At 39.7% G+C, this 25,439-nt stretch overlaps 2 protein-coding genes across 2 annotated transcripts in view; one reads left to right on the top strand and one right to left on the bottom strand.

Moving 5' to 3' along the window:
• Nucleotides 1-25,439, bottom strand: part of LOC146649784 (ankyrin repeat- and BTB/POZ domain-containing protein 3-A) — a 287,069-nt gene that overhangs the window by 211,348 nt on the left and 50,282 nt on the right. The window lies entirely within an intron of this gene.
• Nucleotides 10,265-11,826, top strand: LOC146649788 (uncharacterized). Its single transcript, XM_085386640.1, has 2 exons — nt 10,265-10,386; nt 10,519-11,826. Exons 1-2 carry the CDS (start codon nt 10,312-10,314, stop codon nt 11,170-11,172), a joined length of 729 nt encoding a protein of 242 aa, XP_085242766.1. The 5' UTR covers nt 10,265-10,311; the 3' UTR covers nt 11,173-11,826.

Genomic DNA, 25,439 nt, shown 5'->3' on the forward strand with positions numbered 1-25,439 from the left:
TTTCTTTGTTAGAGTTCTGTCTTTTGGTTTATGTCTCTGTGTTATCCTTAGTTGCTGTCTCCCCTGTCGGCTATATCCCCGTGTCCAGTCAGTGTCTGTGTCTGCCCTGGTCCCACGTCTCTGTTCCCTCTGTAGTGCCTGCATGTGAGTCTGTGTCTTTTATTCAGTCTGTGTTTTGTGTTTCCTGTTTTACTTTGAAGGTCTCTGTCTTATCTCAGTGTGTTACCCATTCCCTGATTGCTCCCTCTGTATATTTAAGCCCTGTGTTTCTTTGTGTCTGTGTTGTGATCTACTGTTTACCTAGCTGTGTGTTTGGTCAGTCGTCTGGTGTAAGTTTATTTTGATTTTTCCCAGTTATCTTATATTTGAGTTTAACATTAAAGCTGTTTTGAGTTCACATCTGTCTCCGGAGTCTGCACCTTGGGTCCTGTTCCTGTCTGCACACAGCCGCTCATAACAGGAACTGTTTCTTTCTAAAATAACAATATTAAAAGAAATGTAAGTAACACAACAGCTAAACTCTGTTAAGCAAGTAAGTCTGGACTAAAGACTGTAATTAAAAGATAGACGGCAACACGATGTCATAAGTTTCGCATTTTACAAGTGAGGGGTGCACCTGAATGAAAAACTGAGGGACACTGCAAACTCATATGGTGGGGATTTGTCACTCTTCGCCAATCTCTAAACCATGTTTTATTATTTACTTTAGTCTAAATGGGAACAGCATTAGCATCATTAGCAAAATCAACACCCTGTTATACCAATTAAAACTTGAAACTAAAGACTGAGACAAACTCTTCAAGAAAGTGTTTAATAAAAGGTATAATTACAGTGAAAAATGGGGGAACCACAGAAGTCGCCCCCTGCTGGTCATTAGGAAGAATACAGCTTCAAGGCACTTTTACATTGGCCTTACTTTTTTAGCCCCAGAAGCAACCTCCATGTTTATCTTTATATATTTTATGTATAGATCTATTTATTGTTTTGTTTTGTTTTTTCAAATACTGCACTGTCTCACTTTAAGACTTTTTATTAAATTTTTTGCTTAAATACTGCATTCCAGTCACCTATGCTTAGTTTGGGTTCATGAGCACACTCGATGGGTCCCCCCTTGTAATTTCTGCCCTAGGGCCTCCTATTTTATCAACACAGCCCTGTGTTTCTACTATCTGGATCATAATTAATTGGAAAATATATTTGCAATTAATTGTCAGTGTTGTTGTCCAAAAGTAGTCTGATTTGAGTCCAAGACAACAAAATATGTACTCCAGCCAACCCAAGTGATATGGAAAATTTTCTACACGCCTGAGGGGACATCATTTTAAATCAGAGTGAGTTAACTCCTTGTTTATATGGTGCATTAAAATTAGGTTTCTTTAAGAAAGAGAAAATGAAGCAACCAGTCAAAAAATGTATTCGATTTAATAGCAAGTTTGTCACTGGAGCGCTACTGTGACCTTGACATATTCCAAGGAGTTAAAAACAATCTCGTGTTACTACGCCGCAGCTAAAACGGATTACTGGCAGCTCTTAGATGTCCAAGGCTGTATGGAGGGCTGTTTGGGAGAAACATCACAGAGGGCAATCATCCCTCCATCAGTCCTCTCCCTTATGTAACTCACCACCCACTGAAATAAAAGAAAGCCTGCCTGTCAATCAGCTGGTCAGAGGATGTGGGGGAGTACAGGAGAAAAATGTGCTACAGAGAAAGACACACCGTCAAGGTTCACTAACACTCCTTGTACTGACACCTTTGGAGTAAAATCATTATTCTGATTAATATAATTAGGGGATAAAATATCACCACATTACAAAGACTTGAACTTAGAAGGAACTACATCACAATGTAGCTACCCAGGTGGTATGCCAGTGTGCAGAGTGGTCGCATTTTAAATAGCTCTGACAATTACCAATTTTGCATTTTGAAACCAAGATGAGGAAACAGAGTTTTAGAAAGGGCAAAAAGTTAAATTTTTTCCACACTGGTTTACAGAGAAGCCAGAAAGGAAATGATTAAAAATGTTCTGACACAACATGAAGGACAGCAGAGTTCAACAAAATCAACCCTCAGATCACGAATCGCTCAGTCAAAATTGCCCTTGAATAACTTTTCTATGACAGTCATCAGAAGCTGTACGGTTATAAATTCTACTCTTTTCATGACCACTCTTACGAAATATGTTGTAATGACCCAAGATGAGGAGCTGGCAGCACAGAGACTCGCGTGATTCTTTATTTAAGGTGTTAACTTTACAGCCTTATAATTGTGAAGTGATTTCTGTAGTTTTACAGGCCGAGGTTGATGCTGAGTTTGGCTAGTAATAGGCCATCATGATTGAGGCTACTGTGGCGAGTAATGACCTCTGTCCACTCCAGCTGCGTGTTAATGCGTAGTAAAAGCTGCAGTCCTGTGGGTGTGTGGCGTAGCACAGCACGAGCACAGAAGGTGTAAGTGGAAATAGATATCGGTCTCTAGTCTAAGCTCTTTCACATCCATTTTACAAATTGGCTCTGCAAAATGAGACGATATATGCAGAATATCCATATACACGTTTCCACACTGATTTATATTGTCAACTCAGTCACCCAGTGACACCCAGAAGGTTTGGTAGTCTGAACTATTGCTCGACAGGTAAGCGCAAATGATAGTGAGAAACTATTCTCTGACCCAAAGGCTCAGGACAGGAAGCCTCTCATCCACTGGCAAAAACCCAAACATACTGGCAGCAACCTGAAGGGATACAAGAATATCCACCTCTCTCACAGAGGGCACCTCCAACAGTGGAACAGAGTCCTGCCCCTCTTCAGAAGACTGGTCCCAGAGCCCAAGCTGTGCATTGAGGAGCCCGACTATATCTAGCTGGTAACACAACCTCGTGCACTAGCTCTGGCTCGTTCCCCCCAGAGAGGTGACCTTCCACGTCCCAACAGCCGTACTCAATAGCCGGGGATTGGACAGCCAGAGTCTCCATCCTTGACTGCTGCCCAACACACATATATATTACTGAATAATGAAGGTAATTCTTAGGACTACATTTAGCAATAATATACATAACTTTCTTTTTTCACCACTGATAACATTGCAATATTAATTATTGGGTCCTGTTGAACAGTCTAGTAGTGGGATTACTTTTACAGCCATTTAATAAACACACAAAAACACTCAGCTGAAGCATTATAGGTCAGTCAGTAAGATCAGAATTAAACGCATGAATCCTTGATTCTTCATCCCTTTTTAAAATCTCGCAATAAAAGGATTTACATATGACTGAATGGTAGTTGGCTACAGCTTGCAAAAGTGAAGTAAATCAATGCAAGCTCCCTGTCATGACTGATCTGACCTTTGAGTTAATGAAGAGACCAAAACAGAGGGCTCTACCATAGATATAATATTGCCCGTGTCACAGCTCCGGAGCTTTGAATCATTGCCAAGAAGAATCAAGGCAGCTCTGAAGGCAAAAGGCGGAACCAACCCAGTAAATCTGAAGTCATATGAAGTCATATAACGGTACATTTAAAAAACAGAAAAATTGTGTTTATAACTAAAATTTAAAAATAATAAAATAAACTATGCTTTTTCTCTTAAAGGTTATCAAGGCAATGCTAACATCTGGGCTTACCTATAAAAATCCCTGCAGTACTCAAATGATGGATTTGTACTACCCTTAGAATCACCCTAGAGGGCCTTAATGGTCCTCAAATTACTTCAGCATGATTTTGTGCCTCCTTTCACACATAAACAAATTAAGGGACTTTAAAAGGAACTCCGGGGGCTTAACACAAGTCTTATTTTTATCAATACCTACCTTAGGACTCGCTGTAAATGTCAAAGAAGTGCTTGAAACATAACATAAGCTCTGCAGCACTGTCAAGTGTTTGACCATCAGATGAACTGCGGAAAAAAAACATCCCAAAGAGATGTTTATCCGTTCACCTTTTCAATATTTATCAGCGCTGAATTTTAATGAGTAATCTGACTGAAAAGGGTAAGGAGAGCACAATCACCAGATGTGTCAGATTGTCCATGTCAAACTCAGACTTTCCTGGTGCAGCAGCAGCAGCTCCGATGTGAACAGACGTTAACCTGGATGTCAGACTGCCAGAGTGAAGCATATAGAAAATCCCCCTGCTATGTTCCCATGTCCAATTATCTCACAGGAGAAAAAAAAGACATTTACTCGACTCCCTGCAGATCCGGAAAGTACCCAAGAAGGCAGGCCTGAGCGGAGGCTTGAATACTAGGTACAAATGGAAACAGTAAGGAAACACCTTAATAAATCAGCTGAAGGTCAAACATTTGCTTGTAGGCGGTATGATTTAGGAGGTCGGCTGAACAATGTAGAGTTAGGAATCAGAAGGTCTCACCTGTCCAGAGAGCTTGTCCCATCTCTATTGAGCCAGCAAGGTGTAAAATATTCTCTTCGATCTCCTGTTTAATAGAAAGTGGACCAAAAAGAAAGTGGAAGGGCAGAATGGACAGATCTGTCAGCTGCCTCTTTTCCACACTTCTTTTCCATTTAGATGGATGAGATCCAGAGAAGACTTTTTTTTTAAAAAGTAAGACTTGGAGAGTCTTCTGTATGAGAACTGCTCGAGGTAGTGTGTGCTGAGTCAGTAAAACTGGAGTAAAGTTTTAAAATTGACAGACAATCATTAAAAGGAAAAGAAGAAATATGATAAAAGCCTGAACATATTAAAAACCACTCTCTATATTCATGAATCTTTACCTTTACTATTACCACTTGTCCCAAATCAACTGAAGCATTTATCAGAAGTTTAATAATTCTCTTTGCAAGCTTAAACTTTTGCTCACATAATTTAAGAGAGATTAAAAAAGCAGTTGCTGTAAAGCCTAAAATCAGACTCAGTTAATATCTCGCTGTACTTTCACTGTAGTACTGTGGAAGTTAAGAAATAACCTGGCATAACCTCGGTCCTGGGGTGACCACGTCCAAGTAAACTAAATCTCATGGAGAAATACATTTTATTTGAATGAAACGTTCTCATTTCTCTCTCAAGGTAAATACAATGGACCCATCCACTCAGGACAGCTAATTGTGTAGCTAGTTGGAGGTGTGGCCAGCATGGTTGTGGCAAAAATTGGAAAAAGGAAGCCTAACATTGTCAAGTTAGATCAGGAATGAAGACCCAAAATGCACACGTAAAATTAAACAATTAAAAGTGAAAATCAAGCTAAACTATTGTACACGACAGGAAACTAACAGAATAAAACTGGAAGAACTAAACAAGGGAACGTCACTGATGGAGATGGATACACGAGGAACACAAATGATAGTAAATAGAACAAAAGCACAAAGCTGGAAACACAATAAATAAACTAAGAATCAAACTGAAGATAATCGATAATCAGTAGAAGTTAGAAAAAAATATAAAATACTGGATTAAAGACCCAGAACGTGGACCTTGGTATTCCTGGTTGGGTTCTGGGTCTCAAGAAAATTGGTCAAAAGTGTACATTATGCAGTTAAAATAGAAACAGGAAGATATAACATCTCCACAGACAACATCTAACCACAAAATCCAAAACACGCTTGTCAACAAAGAAACTCTCTGATGTGTTTTCTACGTAGAGCAATAAAAAAAAACCACAGGAAGCCATTTGAATACACCAGTCTTCTTCTCGTGCTGCGAGTCTGTCAATTTTCTCTTTTTGTTTGCTTCAAATCAACAGCCAACTCTGTTGCCAAGACATTACCTTTATATACTTGCAGAAGCAGAGATATTATAGGGGAAAGATAGGCCAGCAGTACAATTCATCAACTTTATGAGAAAATGTTCCTAGTTGACTTTTTTTTTTTTTTGCTGTATTTTTCCAAAATATCCACATTTAAATGGAATTCATGAAATACAAAACACCTCACTCAAACACAGTTTAAATACATATTCTCATTTACAGTATTTTCATGGGTGAGTACATACTGTAGGTCAATATACATACACTTACTGACCACTTCATTAGTTTAGTTCCTAAAACCTTTTTGTCCATGAATAAATAAACCCTGCACCATCTAAATCTTTACTGTTGGCCTGGCTGTTCACATCTTTTAAGATGGAGTTTGCTCAGCCCAGTCTCAGATTACTTTTCATAAATGACATGGTTCTGATCTGGCTGCTGATTTAACACGTATGCACCACTGCTTTGTTTCTTTTGGATGCTTCTCATGTAAATGTAACTTCCACAGGGCGGATCTAGCCTGGGAGCTATCTGAGTTCTTTCCTACCCATCTCTCCTGTGACCGTTTTTTTTTTCTTTTATTTTTAATCAGAACATGAGTAATTTATGACAAATTGCAAACTGTGAGCCACAATACAGTACTGAATTTGTCATCCTCATCATTAGAACCCAGGGCTATTACAAGTGTGCTGCCCCTGTGAGTGAGATAAGCACCAGTATGGCTTCCAGAGAAACCTCCTCTGTACTGTAGGTAGTGTGTCTGTGTGTCCCCCGCGGCTTTCTGTGTGCAGTTATGTCTTTTTTAAGACCAAAACAACGACAGCCTGACCTTACCACACCATACAAGCTGACAAAATGATTTATACCAGCTCCCGATGAGTGAATTTGGCAGCGCCCCCCCCCAAACTGTATAAATACCTTCAAACAACCTCCACTCTTCAACTGAGCACTGGCTCCAGCAGTCACAAGGCCAGCAGCTTTCTGTTTGGATAAGGACACTGATATGACGAGGCTGTATTAGATTTATGCTGATCAGCAGTGGTGGAAAAAGACATGCGCTCTACATTTGAATGAATTTAAACCGTCACTAAGCGCAAAAATTATGAAACACCGAATCGTGGAAATTGTGAGATGAGCCTCACTCCCAAATCGTCACATACGGGTTCTTGTTCAGGATTCTTTAGCCACACTTGGTACCCTCTAGTGTCATTTGCTAACAGGAGTGTAGAGCACTTTAACCCAAACCACATGAAGCAAAGGGGGAAAAACATTCTTCTAAACAGACAAACCAGCAACTTAAGCCCCCATCAACTCGCCTGACCCCACACACCATTAGCTCTCTCCATCCAGTTCTTAAACAAGAGGAGTGAAACACCATGAGACAGTAAACACCAGATATGGCATCCATCTGTTTGCTATGTGTGCGGGTTGTGGAGAAAGCAGTCTATTCAGAGATGCCCATGTAAACTTGTCCCCATGTCAGCTCGTGTCAACAGCCTGTATCTATAATCTTATTCTTTCAGTCACTGTTCATGAACCTTTATGATGAAAACATCAATAGAACACATTACCAGAGCTTGAATCTGGAGCCAGTCAATGAAACTGTTTGTTTGTTGGCACATAAAAATCCAAATGTTTACAGTTTTTTTTTTCCAGATGGTGGTCACTAAATGAAAGGTCAGCAAGTTTGGAGAAAAAAAACATGAGCAAGTAGCATTCAGAAGTTCAGATCATATATGAGGGAAATAATGAGGAACAAGGAAATAATATGCAGTGAAAACTAGAAACTAGGACAACATGGCAAATATAAGACTAGCGTTTAAAACACAAGGAATACACAAGATCACTGGAATGCTAACAGTAGACACACAAATGGTCAAAGGGAATCTGCAAAGAACTGTAACTTAACTCAGGTGTTACTAAACTGATGCACGGCAGGTAAAAAGTAACAGATTTCAAAATAAAACTAGGAAAACAACAGCAATTCAACACCAGAGGCAGCGGTCTAAGACCTTTCTCTTTTCTCACTCACTCCAGCTTTTCCAGGGATACCGAGGTTTTCCCAAGCCATCCTAAGCCAGATGCTTGAACTGCCTCAAATCCTTTTGATGCTCTACTCTGATCCTCTACTGAATGACTCAGCTCCTGACTCTACGAGTGAGAGGAAGCCTGTTTCTGTTGGTCAATACCCACAGCTTCTGGCCCTGTGTGAGGATTGGAACAAACGTGCTGCTCCAACAAAACCAGAATCCAAAACCACGTCCACTACTGTGACCAGTGGTTGAGGATACTGACACCAAAGGGCCCCTACTGTGTATTTTTATGACTGTACAAATCCTGAAGATCCGTTGCTTTTATTATCACCGTAGTACGGAAGCTGTCAGCCAAGGGTTTAGGAATTTGGAACAATGATCCACAAAAGAAAAATATTAAACATAAAATCTACAATGAGAATCACTGTTATACTCATGCACACATAAAAAAAAACACAGCAAAGCATATTTACAGCCTCTTGTTATGGTCTCAAGTTTGAAACTTTGTGATTCAGAATAGTATTTTTACTGTTCGCTTTAGCCAGTTAATTGCATCCCCTGAGATTTATCGTGCAAGACCAAGGCAATAAAAAATACAAATGAGAAAATATGTATTAAGGGTAAAAATAAAGAAAAAGAAAAGTGTTTTGTTAATTAGCTGAACTCACCCAAGTAGCCACATACAATGTTTCTTTAAAAAAAAAAAGGAGGTTTTATTAGAGGAAAATAACAACAATCAAATCCCCACCTGAGCCACAGCTTTCGTCCTGCTTACTTCAGCTGTGATGAAATATGAAGCTCACTGAGGTAAAAACAGTCTCCCTACAACCTGAGCCCACACTGCTGTAGCTGTGGCCACTGTAAATGAGCTTGTTAGGTGGAGTTCACCAGAGATGAAAGGCCGCTGCTTCAGAATGAGGCCGGCTGTGGCATCATGGATACAGGATCCAGAACAGTCCTGTATTTTGAAGTCGACTCTCGCTTCAGTGAGCTCTGACTGAGAGTAAGCTTGATCGACTGCCAAGTTAGAAAATTAAAACTTGAATACCAGAAGCGCCGGACTGGTTACTCTAGGAAAAAGTCATAAATAGTTAAAAAGTGGAGTCTAAACAGCTTAAAGTGACTGATTATGGGCCTATTTTGGAATATTTGTTGATTTTGTTCATATTTTCTGTCATATATACTCCTTTTTTTTAAAGCGCATGTTCACATTATAAAAAGGTTAAAAGTTTTGAATAATGAGGCAAAAAAAGGAAGGTGTAAACATAAAAAAGGCATGCAAGCAAGATGGCAAGCATCCACTATGATATTCAGTAGAAGCTGTGATTATACCAAACAAATGTTCATACACCATTTATGACTATAGCCTCCAAGACTGTATATAAAAGATGGATATAAACATTCATGTCACCCACTGGTTTGTGAAGACGCTTTCTGGAGCTTCAAATTGACCGTTTTTGCCAGTAGGCATCTTAACTTTTGGCACCAGATGTGAGTGGTGGATTTCATTGTAAAAACTGAGAATGCTCATATAGTAGTGATTTGTCAGTGAGAACAAGTTAACTTTATCTTCCAGTTTATACTTAAATAGTCAATTTGAAAAATGGTGATCAGGTTGAATTAAATAAGACTTTAAACTAACAAATGACAATAAGCCCATCAGAAAAATGTTTACTCAGGTCATAAATCCAGTTACATTTGTTTAACACAACTGGAGTGACTCTCCTTCTTGAAAACAAAAGAGTAGCCCCCTGCTGGCCACCAGAAAGAATGCAGATTTACTTCCACATTAGCTTTACTTGTGAGATTTACATATTGTGTGACCTTACAGTTTTTTACAGTCGCTAACAAGCATTTGTCCAAACAGTTGTCACATTTGCAAAACTCTAAACACAATTAGCACAGGATCGGTCTGTTGTGGCCATACCATTCACACATTTCATGTCGTGTTCACCCAATATGCAGTCAGTGAACACATTTCCACAATGCTTACATTTTCTTAACAGACAAGTTATACCTCCCAACAAAACTATGGACTGTTCTTGTAGTATCTACGAATGTTAACACACAACATCCCACAATAGCAAAAACAATATTCCAAACCGTAGATACAGTATAAAAACCTCTGCTTCTGCAATGATATCAGTACAAAAACAATATCAATATCAAAAATATATCTCAGCTGTAAACAAACAAACAATTGAATAATTGACACACAGCTGATTTATGTTGGGTAAATTGGGCCAACCACACCTTCTTCCATTCTGGCTTAGACTCAGTGGGGTTCATAAGGCAAGACCTTGAGGAGTGATGTTTTTGGAAACAAAAAAAAGACAAACACTGTAATGTCTGGTCGAGGAGGAGTAAGAGCAAGGGGCCCAGAGAGAAGAGCAGGCCCAAGGAGAGGGCAAGGTAGAGGTGTAAGAATGCGTGGTGGTGGCATTCCAAGGGCTGCAAGAACAGTAGTCAGTGATGAAATCCGTGCCACTATCATTGACCATGTAATCAACCATGATATTTGACAATATCGATAGAATCAGCCTCACAACCATTACGCGGACATTGTCCAAACATAGAGTGCGGATGAAGCAGCTCTACACTGTTCCCTTTGAGAGGAACAGTGAGAGGGTCAAGGAGCTACGACGACAATATGTCCAGGTACAGTGTATATTCAATCCAATGTCCAGTTCTATAAGCTTTGCACTTTGCAAGTAGGTAACCTACACAATACTAGGTTACAGTACAGTATGGTATACAGTACTAACATGACTTACATAAACTTTGTTTCAGAGAGTTATGGAATTGGAGGCCAACCAGGCCCCTCATGAATTCATATACATCGATGAGGCAGGATTCAATCTGGCCAAAAGGCGTCGACGTGGACGGAATGTAATTGGAAAAAGGGCCACAGTTGATGTGCCAGGACAGAGAGGGGCAAACATTACCATGTGTGCAGCAATTGCAAATGCAGGATTACTCCTTCACAAATGTCAGGTTGGACCCTATAATACAGAGCGCTTGCTTGCCTTTCTCAATGATCTCCACCAGCGCCTGGTTCCAGAGCAGGGTCAGGAGGGTGAAAACATGAGGACCTTTGTAATTACCTGGGACAATGTGGCTTTCCATCACTCGCAAGCAATAACAACATGGTTTGAAGTCCACCCAAGACTGGTGAGTCTCTTCCTTCCACCCTATTCACCTTTCCTCAACCCCATAGAGGAGTTCTTTTCTGCATGGCGGTGGAAGGTTTATGACCATCAGCCACATGACCAGATGTCCCTCCTCGAAGCCATGGATGCTGGCTCCAGGGACATCACAGTTGACGATTGCCAAGGGTGGATCCGACATACCAGGCGGTTTTATCCCAGGTGCATCGACTTGGCTGACATCAGATGTGATGTTGATGAAAACATGTGGCCTAACCCTGAAGATCGCAGAGATTAGATGCAACTTTTTTGCCTTTTTTTAGCCCCCCTCCCCCCCTTTTTATCTTGGCTTTTTGCTGTTGTTTTTTTGTTCAGAATGCTCTTGTGTGTTTCATGGATATTTTGTTCACTGTAAGCAATACTGTAAAACTTTCTCTGTCCTATCATACCGTGTTTCTACTGTACCTCCTGTGGTAAACAGTAAAGAAACAAAAACTTGTTTGCTTTTTACTGGAATGCTTTTGAATGTGAACATTACTGTACATGTGGACATACAGTTACCAACCAAGACATTTCTGGTGTCAATATGGTGGATTGCATGTTTCGCATGCAAATACCTGTAAAACTGAAACATAAAAGTCTATGCAGTTTTTGTAATGTCAATAATAGCCAGTATTTTGAAACCTGGTGTACTTTGATTGACTGCATGTACCTTGTGAAGTGAAAACAAGTGTTATTCTTTGACAGACTAATTTCATTTTGAGTCAGATTTATAGTGTTTTTGTACAGTTAGTGTGTGCAGAGAAAGATGTGTTCTAATTTTGAAATGAGGAGTTAGTATATATTTAACAAAGTGTATTTTTGGGAAGGATATTATCCATTTGGCCAATTGTGTTTTGTAGGTGTGGGTCTGTGTTAAGAGTTTAGAAAAAGTATCTGAAGTATGGGTAGGCGCTTGTTAGCGACTGTAAAAAACTGTAATATAATTCGTTTGACAGTTCATCTGCCCTCAATGTGTTTCTCATTTTAGGGCCAAAGGAACTGATTAGTTAAAAGAAAAAATGCTTACAGTTAGGGAGCTTAATCCTGCAATTTTGTGCTTTTTTGCTACTTCTTTCTGAATTTCCTGCATATTTTATGTAAAATGTGGAGCTTTTTGTTTTAATGTGAGAGATAGCTTGAGGAATAAACATTAAATATCGATGTATTTCTAGGAGGGCAATACAGGTGAAATCAATATTGTAAATTTAGTCTTTTCCAAAGCACACTGAAGCACCAGTGGCTCTCGATAAAAATATATGGGTAGAGAAAGAGTTGGTGGTTTTGGCCTGCATCAGTACATTTGAATGAATTTTGTCTTACTTTTTAAAAAAACAAAATTGGGTAAATGAAGAACGACAAGCCAGCCCTGGTGAGTTAACTGAACTAATCAACTCTGCTATTCATGACATATGGAGGCAGTGATAATTAGGGTCAATTATGGCCCCAACTGCTTAATTATATGTACCATGATGATGTTTTTTATTAAATGCTTCTCACCATTAATCTATCAGCCACTGGATATTTCATTATGTACACCTTGCTAGTACTAGAGTGGATCCTCTTTTGCCTTCAGAGCTGACTGAATTTTTTGTAGTGTGGATTCAATAAGCTGCTGGAAATGTTCCTTTGAGATTTTAGTCCATACTGACATGATAGCATCACACAGTTGCTGCAGATTTATCACTTGCACATCTGTAATGTGGAACAGTACATTCACCGCTGCTATTGGATTGAGATGTGGTGACTGTAACACCCATTTGAGTCCACTGAACTCATTATGGTCACGAAACCATTTTGAGTTGACTTCAGCTTTGTGGCAAGTCTTGTTATCCTGCTGGAAGCAGCAATCAGGAAATTAGTGCACTGTGGTCACAAATGGATGGACATGAACAGCAACAATACTGAGGTAGGCTGTGGTATTTAAACAATGCTCAGTTTGTCAGAGCAGGCTACATTTCTATGTTCTATTGTCCTATTTTGGTGATGCTGAGTAGACTTTGTTTCCCAGTTGTAGCTGATGTGAATAGTACCCGGTGTGGTCTTCTGCTGCTGTAGCCCATGTTTTGTGTGTTCAGAGATGGTCTTCTGCATCTGCTCCATTTGGGGTTCCATTTGACCTGACATGGTGTGCTATCCCGCTTGAACTTAATAAAAAAGAATGGCTAAACTGGTCGTAAAGGGATGGACATGGTGAGCGGCATTACTCAGGTAGACTGTGGCATTTAATACTGAGTTTGTACTAAAGGGGCCCAAAATTTCCAAGAAAACATACGACCCCATTACACCATTCAAATTTCACAGTAGAACTCAGTAGACTCAGAAGATTGTTACAGTCCTCTATTGTCTAATTTTGTTTAGCCTATGTGAACTGCAGCCTCACTTTTCTGTTTCTAGCTGATATGAGTGGCCCCTGGTGGGGTCTTGGTTGTAACACGTGGTTATTTGAGTTACTGTTGCTTTATCTATCGTCTCAAAGCAGTATGGCCGAGGCATTTTCACCCAGAGAACTGCCAATTACTGAATATTTTCTCTGATTCTGACCAGTCTTTGTAATTCTGGAATGGATTAAATCACAGTATTGCAAGATAGTGAAAGATGTACCCTTAGGCCCCCTCCTCGATTCAGGGATGATCTTTCCGTATGAGGTCCGGTCATTAGCTTTGTCTGAAGCAGTTAGAACAAGACTATCTACTGCCCTCTTCCTGCAACCACTACCTGGACCTCGTTTCAGGGGCTAATAAGTGTTTTTGTCACTGAGCAATGACAGTGAACATAATCAACTTTTGGGGGTATTCCCTTGATCCTGAGTTATGTGATTATAATTTAAAGATTGGCTTCTTGGTAATTAATCGGGTTTATATTTTTGTATGTGTGTAATATGAGTTATCTGTGCTTATTTATCATTTGCCTGATACAAAGGTTTTCTCTATACCTGTACATGAACTATAGAAACAACCATCTCTTTTTTCTAAACGAACGGCCATGTCTCTGTCTAGCTCAGAAGCAGATCTGCTCTTTGTTGTTTCAGCGGACACGTGCAATCATTGCCAGTTGCCCAAAGGTAGTAATTTCACACTTACTCACATGGGACATTGATCGCTGACAGTATGTGCAACAACGGCTGTTGGGTCAATAACGGTCCACATATTGTTGACTGTGAGGACAGGATGATTAACAGCACGTTTGTCATTATTTCATCCAGACTTGTCATTATCTGTTTATTGACTTTCCATTAGAATTTAGCCTCAATATTGCAACGTACTAAATTACAAAAAATATCTGAAAAGAAATCTGTGTTGCAGAAGATGTTTACTTACAGCTTCAGCTTCACTATTGTCAGGTCAGTAGAATCCATTAATTATTTTGGCATCACATGTTGCATAACCAATCCTAATCTAATCTTCCCAGACTGACATGAGTCTTTTGATTGCGTTACCCACTAGACACCTGAAATCATTCGCTTGTTTAGTTTAAAGTAAGTGCATATCATTTACACAAGCTAAAAATGCAATCAGTGCTATGTGGTCAAACCAAGGTGTGTATGTTTAATTAGCACCTTTTGATTAGAACACTACTGCAGGCAGTATATAACTGTGGTATGAATGATTATCACCATAGCAACTACATACTGGTGTAGAGGATTACACTGTATCTAAAGAATTGATGTAGCCTCCAGGTCTGAAAATAGAATTTAGAAGTGCCTTAAAAATGCATTTTTCTGCACGTCACTAGTCAAATAAGTTGGTAACTCGTCACATGAGTGACATCATGCTGGCTTTAGCCATCTTTTATCTACAGTCTATGTGCAAAACCCAAATGAGTGGAAGACAGCAGAAACGGTCCCTGGAAAATAGATGTTAGTATCACATTTCTTGCAAATCCTCTAATCTAAATATATTTTGGTGGAAAAGTAAAACGTGGTACTAGGAAAGTTTACTGGACGCTGAGTGGGTGAACCACTTGGCAGTGACGGAGGACTGACCAGTGTTCTCCCTCTCCTACAGCCTCACAACCACTGAGAAGCAACACCTTCATAATATTACAAAAGCCAAAAGTAAAATGTGTTTCTGAAGCACCGAATAAGCTATGAAGTTGCTGAATCTCTCTTTATTTCCAATCAGAAACAGCTAGTTGAAACATATTTCCTGGGAGATTAGAGATTCACTGCATTGATCTAGACACTTAGAAAAAAGGCCTAGAGCTCAAGCTCATGCAAATAAGTAGGTAACTCCGTGGAATGAAAATCCGCATGGGTAGGTGTCTTGATGCATGCTCAATCATCCAGGTAAGGAAATCCTAGAAAGTTGATTCTGTAGTGTTCAGGTGAAAAGAATCAACTTTCTGGCACATGGGTAGGTGTTCTATTGAGAGCACTTCAACAGAAGTAAACAGCAGAAAACATAAGAAATAAAAAGCTAAAAATAAATAAATATCAGCAGTATATGGTGACCTTCCTGCAGCAACTGCTCTATAGAAACCATCCTCTCTAAACACCCCCCTCTATAACCTTTATCATCAAAAAGCATCCTTCCAACATTTACAGTTTGTGTTTCTTCGCTTTTAACCTCTTCCAAAAAGCAGAGGTCAACTGCCAGATGACCCCAAACACAATGCAAAGCTAAAACAAGGAAGTGCACACATACAGTACATTGTCCCCGACCCTGCTCAAGTAGACAAAACTATCTTGAGGAATACTAAAGTGGCTCCTTCCATCAGCACCACCCACCATCTCAACATCCTCTTCCCTCAGGGTGTCTGCATGCTCAGTCAGCCATCCTAATAAGTGAGAACTGGCCAAAGAACCATCCCCAGTGGGCGTCTTGCACCGTCTACTGCTGCATTATATGAGCTGTGAGATGCTTTGTCCTTGTTCTGTTTGTATCAGTAAGTGCTGTCTCACTTCATTACAATGCAGCTTTATGTATCTACCCTAGAATCACATGGAGATAAACCTGCAGTGGGTCTGCGTTTAGTGTGACGGTGGCCTTACTCCGGAGAGTGAAAATATATTTTCTGTAGATTTTCACTATTTTGAGATGTCAACAAAACAACAAGTAGTTCTAAACTTGTTTGTGATTGTAAGAGGTAGTGATATAACCTTAACTGCATAGAAATGTTACCCAATCAGAAGGCTACAGACACTAACACTGTGCACAGTCTGACATCAGAAAAGGAGAAGGGTGCAAATCTTTGACATTGCAAGACAAAAATTGCAGTTTTCCTTGCCTGCAAAGCAGAAATTCAAAATCATCGCTGTAAAAGGAGTTTCAGTGACTTAAACAGTGTTTACGTGTGCATGAAAAGTGAAGACAAATCCTGCCTACTAAAAAAGTGCATGTGAAAATATACAACACTTTTAAAAAAAACGAGACTGCAGCACTGGGAATACAACGAGAGGGACAGGACTATTTATACACTGAGGGAGGATAGGAAGTGAGAAACAGGAGGAGAATGAAACACAGGTGAAAGTAATCAAAACAACCCAGACAGACCGTAAATTCAAAAACAAATCCACTTTACATCCATGGCCAACCACCAGTTCACCTAACATGGATGTTTTTATGGAAAGAAGAGTATCAGGAGGACCCCAAATATTAAGACTATAAAGCAATCTAAGCATGCATGTTCAAAAATGATTAGAATAATAATGAAATTAAGGTATAATCAAAACTCTGAGCACTAGAAACACTGCAAAATCAAAGAGAAAACCCTCAATAATAAACGTGGATCCAAAATAAACTCCAAAGCAACTGAAAAACACTGATCATAATAGCTTCCCTCTCACTCACTAAACAGAGCAGATGGAGAGAAAAATGAGCCATTTTAAGCTGCTAAATCTAATAACAAAGTGGTAATGTGGCAACAATGAAGTGGACTATGGTGTGATCATCACTGCTGTGAGTGAGAGGGATGTCAGACACCCGAGTTGAGGACACACTGATTACATTTCATCAAAGAAAGAGAGAAAAGTATATTTGTGATGTACTGGCAACCATTTGAGGTTGTACCAAAATAAGTTACAGTGTAGACACAAGGTAATTTTAAGTGAAATTAGATATAGATATAGATAGGAATAAGAAGATGTCTTTGCGAGAGGTGCCTGTCTTTTAATGTTCTTGCCTTTCTAGTGTGAAAATGTAAACCTGAAAAATCCATTTACTACTTTTTGTTCCTCCTAAGCGCTGCATTGCCCTGTTTAAATTAATTACTGCAAGCTTACAATGGCATCAATCAATCAATCCACTGCTGTGCTGAATCAAACAGATCCAGGCAAATCTCATGTCATTATTATAGATAAGTGTTCATCGACTCACTCATTCAATCTAAGGTCCTGCTGAGTGACTGTAGCTCCTAATATAAACTTAATGCAATGTTTGATAAAAGTGTAATCATTTCCTCTGACGTTACTTTTTTCTTTACTACTAAACACAGCAGGAAGCCTGCTGAACTGAACTGTAATTTACTGACTGACTCATGCGATAAGAGAAAGTTTGTAAAAGTTCTTTTTCCAATCACGTTTCTTTGGCTCTGCCCATTAACCTATTTAATTCTTTGCCTCCAAGAAATTAGCCTCAGTTAAGGAGTCGTTCACCTACACACTGTACCTCTGATTCATGAACAAAACAATTAATATTCATAAAGTGTTCATAAACTGTGAATTGCTATTAAGCGTTCTCTGCATGCGCGAGCAGTAACCTCATAATTACCCACAATTCATCATTTCTGCGACTCATTTGATCATTACAGCTGATCTCTTTTGGAAGGGTGTGCGCTCTATCGGCATCTGTAACAAGTGTGCTGTGGCAGAATCCGTTCTGCCACATTAATCGCAAAATCTACCGGGCTGTTTTTATGCCAGTGTGGGGTTGTATTAAGGGGAAATCAATTTTGAGTTACACTGTGTTTGGAAATAAGCCCAGACAAAGTTCCTATGTTCTACTTTAATTGCATGATGTAATGGTGAGTGATGACAGGGACCATGTAGGGCAAGGGAGGGGTACGAGCCACATGACCATGTGTGTCTATGTTTGTGTTCTGCTTCTGTGAGGACCCATTTATTTTTAACCTTTACACTGACAATATTATCTTGCTTCTTCGAAGAGCTGTTTAAGCACTGCATTGGCTCAATTCCAAACCAGCCCCTACATCCAGTCTTTACTGAAACCACGTAGCACTGGGGAGGAGCAGGGAAACAGACAGGACTAGTTATACACTAGTTATATACACTGAGGGCCAATCAGGGGAGTGGATCCAGGATCCATGTGGAGTAGGTGAATAAAATCTAGACAATGAGACACGAGGACGAAGTAAAATTAAATGCAAGACACAAGAGACAAATAACTACAATAATAAAATAGGAAGTGTATAACCATAAGTCAAAGAGGGAAACATTATTGATCTCAAATGTTCCCTTGACCTCACACCAAGTATCACTCTCTTAAGGGTTGTTTTCTCTGTGTCCTCTGTTAGTTGTGCTTCCTCTCTGTCTTCCCCTGTTCCTCTCCTGCCTGCTTTTTGAGAGCGATTAGTCCTTCGTGTTCACAAAGTCCCTTCTTTTTGCTACCATTTGAGTTATCACACTATTTTTTTCTGACATGTCCTCTGTGAATTCAGAGGTCTGTAGTATGAAGCAGGATTTCATCTTAACCAGGTAATATTCGGGTTAATCATCAGTTTTATGTACTATGAAGCTGGATCACTTCTTATTGCTCCAGAGGACATTATGTTTAGAGATTAGAGATCAACGGGTATGAAAATACTGCCTACTGATCAATTAATTGATCCCTGGAAGATGCCACAGACCTCTGGGCCCAATATTTTAGCCTCTGAGCATCAGTTATAGTTTCTCAGACACAATTTTATTGCTTGGGTTTTGGGGTTTTTTGCTGCATTGTCAGGAGATGTGTTGCTTTCAGGCTGTATTGCATGTTTAACCTATTTATATTTTCCCACAGTAGAGTTCTAGTTTTCTATGTAAAATCAGCTCTGCTCTGCAGCCAGTACACTTATTCATAATTGTGACTGGTCATATGGTGCCAATGCTACACAGGGAAAAACCCCTGGGTTAAGTTGGCAAGATTATGATGGGCTTCATCTAACTGCGTTTCCTGATTGCCAAAGTTAGTGTAAGTGAATCCAGATAATGGAAAAATGCCGTGAGTATGTTGAACTAATTTTATAGTACAGGCCACCGACTCCCTGAGTCTAATCTGTATTCATATTTGTTTCCTTCTGGACCTTGTTAAGTTTCAGCCAAAGAGAGTCAATTTTTTCTGTTTCCCTGTGTTTGCACATTGTGACACTTGTAGATAAAAATTCATGTCATTATTTTCGTACAGAATAAACAGCTTTTCTGTGGAAACATGTACATTTTATGCTTTATATTTCTCCCCCAAAAAGTGAAGTTTTATAATGCATCGATTTCCATCTCAAGTTTGTGCTTTCATTAATGAATAGTAAGGATGTTCCAAAGATTGCTGCTGCACTTCTACCCTGCCTCTTAACTAAGGGACCCTTAAGCATTTGCAAGTATGATTCAGCACAGTGTTACACTTGTTACAGAACAGGAGGTAAGGGGTGGACTGTAATTGGGGTCACATCTACTCCAAGCTCAACACATACTTATATTTACTCAGGGAAAAACAAAATTTGGAGAAGTCTGTGTTCGGTATGAGGCGGGGTTGTGGATGTTACAATCGCACGGATCTTCAACCACCTTAAACTTTCATTTTACTTCCGTTTTTATGAATTTGTCTCTGTTTGGTTCAGTTTAGAGATTAAAGTGAGTGAGTAAACAGGGGGGTTTTTAGAATTAGGATGAATAAAAAAATCACAAAATGCGTCTTTGGGTTTAACATCAACAGTTAAAATGCAAACGGCAAATGTTTCTAACATCACCTTGGTTTCTACGGTTACAAATCCTGTGATAGTGACGACACCAGCAGAGCACCTTTGCCTGCAAATTACTGTTAACTACATTGAACTGCCACACTTGAACAAAAGTGTAACAATGTGAAAATTTGTTGGCTTGAGAGGGAAGATGATGCCAACAATGCTTTTCTGCACTATTTAAACTGCTTCACCTGCAAGCCACTTTGAAACCCACCTTTAATGTAACCTAAACTGTGTCATGTTTGCTGTCTGTTCTTTTTAAGGGATCTTGTAGCTGCTTTTTTTTTTTTTTTTAGAGGGAATGTGTTAATTAGACAATTTCTGGGTTTAGTCTCAAACAAAACTATTTGGTTTATTTATAGCAAAGTTTAAGTGTTGCAAAAGAAAACAAAATGTGCAGAACGGGGGAAGAACTGAGGCACAAAGTAGTGTATTAATGAAAAATAGTCTAGTACTCGGTACCCTGAAGTTTAATAGAGTAAACCTCTGTTGTCGCTAAAAGAAATGATTTCGGACATTACCCCACTCCCTTGCCCTCCAAGTCTTACTACCTCTATGAGGTTGCCAGACAGCCAACTGAGATTCTGCCACATAACCCCAACACTTGTAGCTTTTACACTTTATCTCTTATAAGCCCAACTCAGATAAGAAACAGCCAGTTACTCAGCACATCAAAACTTGTTTCCAGTCTGTGTGGTAAGCTAACTGCTGCTGGCCAAGCACTGATTATATCTGACTTTGGGAAAGACACCAAAAAGGTGTATTCCACAAAATGCTGAATTGCTCCTTTCAGGGTCAGCTTAAGGTGAGGATGCACATCCAGTCGTGATGGGTAAAGTTAAGGGTTAGAGCCTGGGATATGATTTCTGTAAGTGGAAGTACTCATAGCAAAACATGTGCAGTGAAGCACACAGGCAGGAGGATAATTTGGGTTTAAATCTGCAGTTTAATCTGCAGATTAAACGTGTCCCTGTGTGTCTTGTGAACAGTCTATTCTCTAAAGCTGCGTGAAGGATACCGATCGAACAAAACACAAACCTCAATTTAGTGCTGCAATAAAAGAATCAAAATCTAATACTTATATATCAAGAGTGCTTCGTATTGTTTCAAAATTTCAAAACAATACAAGCTAAAGCTGGGAAAGTTTCAGCAAATCTAAAGTCAAAAATGTCTTCTAGAAGCAGAAATTCAGCTGAGATTAAAATGAAGGTAGCAGAGGAAGAGTCTGTGCCAGCTCCTCCACCTCGTTGCGGTGCAAAAGTTTGGAAGACTTCAGGGAGGGAAATGAGTATTTCTGATGTCATCTGTGACCCGGGTCATCTCTAAACCCAGTGCAGAATGGTAATGGCCTCCTCCACAGGCACTGTGGTGTGGCCAGAAGGACTGGCTGCAGCTTAAATTAAGGAGCCCTAACAGGCCCATAAATTTCAGAGGGAATTTGCTGCAAATGTTGGAAAAAAAGAAAAGAAAGACAAAGAGTAGCAGGAAAGTTTTATCTTCTTGAACTCATAAATGTGTTTTCTGTGTCGTTTAGCAAGCCCAGTGCTCCGCAGAACTCCCCATAAACCATAATTGGATTAAAATTCTTCTCTTACATACAATTTTAAAAAGTCTCAACAGCAGTGAACAATGTAAATCTCTCACACCAGCAGATTTATGAGGCTTCCCTCAATCCCTCATTTTAAATTAAATAAATGGCAGATTCATATCCTCACGAACCCCAACCAACTATGACTATACTCCCACACTCTGTAATGAAGGTAATGTTCCCATAATTGCCCAGAGACTTGGTTCGGTCACCATGGCAACACAATCAAAGTGCTGCAGTCCAAGGCAGACTCAAAAGACTGTCAAAGAGTTGTCTTGACAAATGTACAACTTTTAATTCCAGAGGAACACTTTAGTTAAAAGGTTTGTAATGGTGTTGCAGTAATTTCACGGTGATGCTCTGCTCTGGGACCTCCCACACACATGCAGTACTGTGCAAAAGTCTTAAGCCGCCCTTTGCTTTTTTTACATTTGGCAGGAAAATGGATAAATAGGTGCAGAGATTTCTTGAAATGTCCAAACATAGATGAGAATACAGTATACTGGGGGAAGAACAGAGCTTGTGTCTGTGTTTGGTATGACCACCTTTATTCGTCAACAGAGCCTGAACTCTCTTATAGGGAAGCTTTCTCATAATTTCTGTAAGCAGTCTTCAGGAACAGCTCTTCAGGCTTCTTGAAGGACATTTAGAGCGCTTTGGATGTTGGCTGCTATTTGTTTCATTCTCTTTTAAATTGATCACACATTGCTTCAATAATGTTGAGGTGTGGTCTCTAGAGAAGCCAATCCATAGTGTTCAACTGTATGTTTTTCTATGTAGGTACTTCTATATTGCTACTATACTATATATTGTATTGTCTGTGCCCGTTTAGTGTAAAGGATAAAGCACAGGAATTTAAATACATCACACTTGTAGGGAAGGATAGAGAAAGGAAGGAGACATGGCTAACATATTGCAGGTACCAAACCACAGTGGGTGTGGAGGGCCAGCATGAGGGAATTATAATGATGTGTGCTGCAATTTCTGAATAACCAACACCTGCTGACTGTCCTGGACATTCTCTGCATGGATCCCATTCATATGAATGACAGGGGTTTGGTGTGGAAAAGCCTGCCAGTTTTTGTCATTGTCTGAGTTAATGTCAGCACCCACCGGGGTAATGTCAAAAATGAATTGTTTGGAGCCCATCCATGAGTGGTGTTAGAGCTCCTTCCACCATACTCCCAATACTTATTAAGGAATTCTCTTCTGCAGGTTGGAGGAAAATAACCATGTGTCTCTGTTTGGTGCACAACAGGAAGTGCAGTGATTTCTGTCGATTTTACTTTTAACTTTCTAAATAGCAGGGCTGGATTTTGTTTCCATGAGCTTGTTTTTTTAATTTTTATTGCCTTATATTGCAAGAAAATGAAACAGTTTTCCCCCTTACATTACATGCAAATTTAGGGGCTCTTTTGCTTCACAAATTGTAATGTGAAACCTTTTACTACAGAAATCAGTGTGTGAGTATTTGCTTTGGTGCAAAATAGCAGCCATTTACTCTCAGAAAAATAACACTCTGGCACTGCGAGTTCAATTCAATTCAGGTTTATTTATAAACCTTCCAAATCACAACGGCAATTATGTCAGTGTGCTTTATACTGTATGAAAAAGACCTTACAGCATTCGGCACAAACGAGCAAGCAGTTCACTATGATGGGAAGGAAAAACTCCCTTTTACAGTTTTTTTCAATCGCTAACAAGCGCCTACCCATACTTCAGATACTTTTTCTAAACTCTTAACACAGACTCACACCTACAAAACACAATTGGCCAAATGGATAATTTTCTTCTCAAAAATACATTTTGTCAAATATATACTAACTCTTCATTTCAAAATAGAACACATCTTTCTCTGCACACACTAACTGTACAAAAACACTATAAATCTGACTCAAAATGAAATTAGTCTGTCAAAGAATAACACTTGTTTTCACTTCACAAGGTACATGCAGTCAATCAAAGTACACCAGGTTTCAAAATACTGGCTATTATTGACATTACAAAAACTGCATAGACTTTTATGTTTCAGTTTTACAGGTATTTGCATGCGAAACATGCAATCCACCATTTTGACACCAGAAATGTCTTGGTTGGTAACTGTATGTCCACATGTACAGTAATGTTCACATTCAAAAGCATTCCAGTAAAAAGCAAACAAGTTTATGTTTCTTTACTGTTTACTACAGGAGGTACAGTAGAAACACGGTATGATAGGACAGAGAAAGTTTTACAGTATTGCTTACAGTGAACAAAATATCCATGAAACACACAAGAGCATTCTGAACAAAAAAACAACAGCAAAAAGCCAAGATCAAAAGGGGGGGGAGGGGGAGGGGGGCTAAAAAAAGGCAAAAACTTTGCATCTAATCTCTGCGATCTTCAGGGTTAGGCCACATTTTTTCATCAACATCACATCTGATGTTATCCAAGTCGATGCACCTGGGATAGAACCGCCTGGTATGTCGGATCCACCCTTGGCAATCGTCAACTGTGATGTCCCTGGAGCCAGCATCCATGGCTTCGAGGAGGGACATCTGGTCATGTGGCTGATGGTCATAAACCTTCCACCTCCATGCAGAAAAGAACTCCTCTATGGGGTTGAGGAAAGGTGAATAGGGTGGAAGGAAGAGACTTACCAGTCTTGGGTGGACTTCAAACCATGTTGTTATTGCTTGCGAGTGATGGAAAGCCACATTGTCCCAGGTAATTACAAAGGTCCTCATGTTTTCACCCTCCTGACCCTGCTCTGGAACCAGGCGCTGGTGGAGATCATTGAGAAAGGCAAGCAAGCGCTCTGTATTATAGAGTCCAACCTGACATCTGTGAAGGAGTAATCCTGCATTTGCAATTGCTGCACACATGGTAATGTTTGCCCCTCTCTGTCCTGGCACATCAACTGTGGCCCTTTTTCCAATTACATTTCGTCCACGTCGACGCCTTTTGGCCAGATTGAATCCTGCCTCATCGATGTATATGAATTTATGAGGGGCCTGGTTGGCCTCCAATTCCATAACTCTCTGAAACAAAGTTTATGTAAGTCATGTTAGTACTGTATACCATACTGTACTGTAACCTAGTATTGTGTAGGTTACCTACTTGCAAAGTGCAAAGCTTATAGAACTGGACATTGGATTGAATATACACTATACCTGGACATATTGTCGTCGTAGCTCCTTGACCCTCTCACTGTTCCTCTCAAAGGGAACAGCGTAGAGCTGCTTCATCCGCACTCTGTGTTTGGACAATGTCCGCGTAATGGTTGTGAGGCTGATTCTATCGATATTGTCAAATATCTCATGGTCCGCCACAATTCTAGTTTGAATTTCACGCAGTTTTATTGCATTATTTGCAGTAACCATTTCCACAATGGCAAGCTCCTGATCATTACTGAGGAGCTTTCCTCTTCCCCCAGAGGGTGGAAGACATTGCATTCTTTAGAAAGACAAAAAATTCAACATATGCATTACTGTATGACCATATTGACATGTCAAGTGAGAATAGAAACAATCCATGTAAAATGCAATACTTACCTGTTGGTTTGTTGAAAGATGCGTATAATGGAGGCAACCGTTGACCGCCTCAAATTGGGCTGCACTCTTTCACCAGCCTCTCTTAGTGAAAGACCATGGTTGATTACATGGTCAATGATAGTGGCACGAATTTCATCACTGACTACTGTTCTTGCAGCCCTTGGAATGCCACCACCACGCATTCTTACACCTCTACCTTGCCCTCTCCTTGGGCCTGCTCTTCTCCCTGGGCCCCTTGCTCTTACTCTTCCTCGACCAGACATTACAGTGTTTGTCTTTTTTTTGTTTCCAAAAACATCACTCCTCAAGGTCTTGCCTTATAAACCCCACTGAGTCTAAGCCAGAATGGAAGAAGCTGTCGTTGGCCCAATTTACCCAACATAAATCAGCTGTGTGTCAATTATTCAATTGTTTGTTTATTATCAGCTGATATATATTTTTGATATTGATATTGTTTTTGTACTGATATCATTGCAGAAGCAGAGGTTTTTATACTGTATCTACGGTTTG

This window comes from Rhamphochromis longiceps, linkage group LG17, assembly GCF_057381845.1.
Source record: "Rhamphochromis longiceps isolate RC_006_pf linkage group LG17, R_longiceps_female_GT1.1, whole genome shotgun sequence".
Classification (NCBI taxonomy): Eukaryota; Metazoa; Chordata; class Actinopteri; order Cichliformes; family Cichlidae; genus Rhamphochromis; species Rhamphochromis longiceps.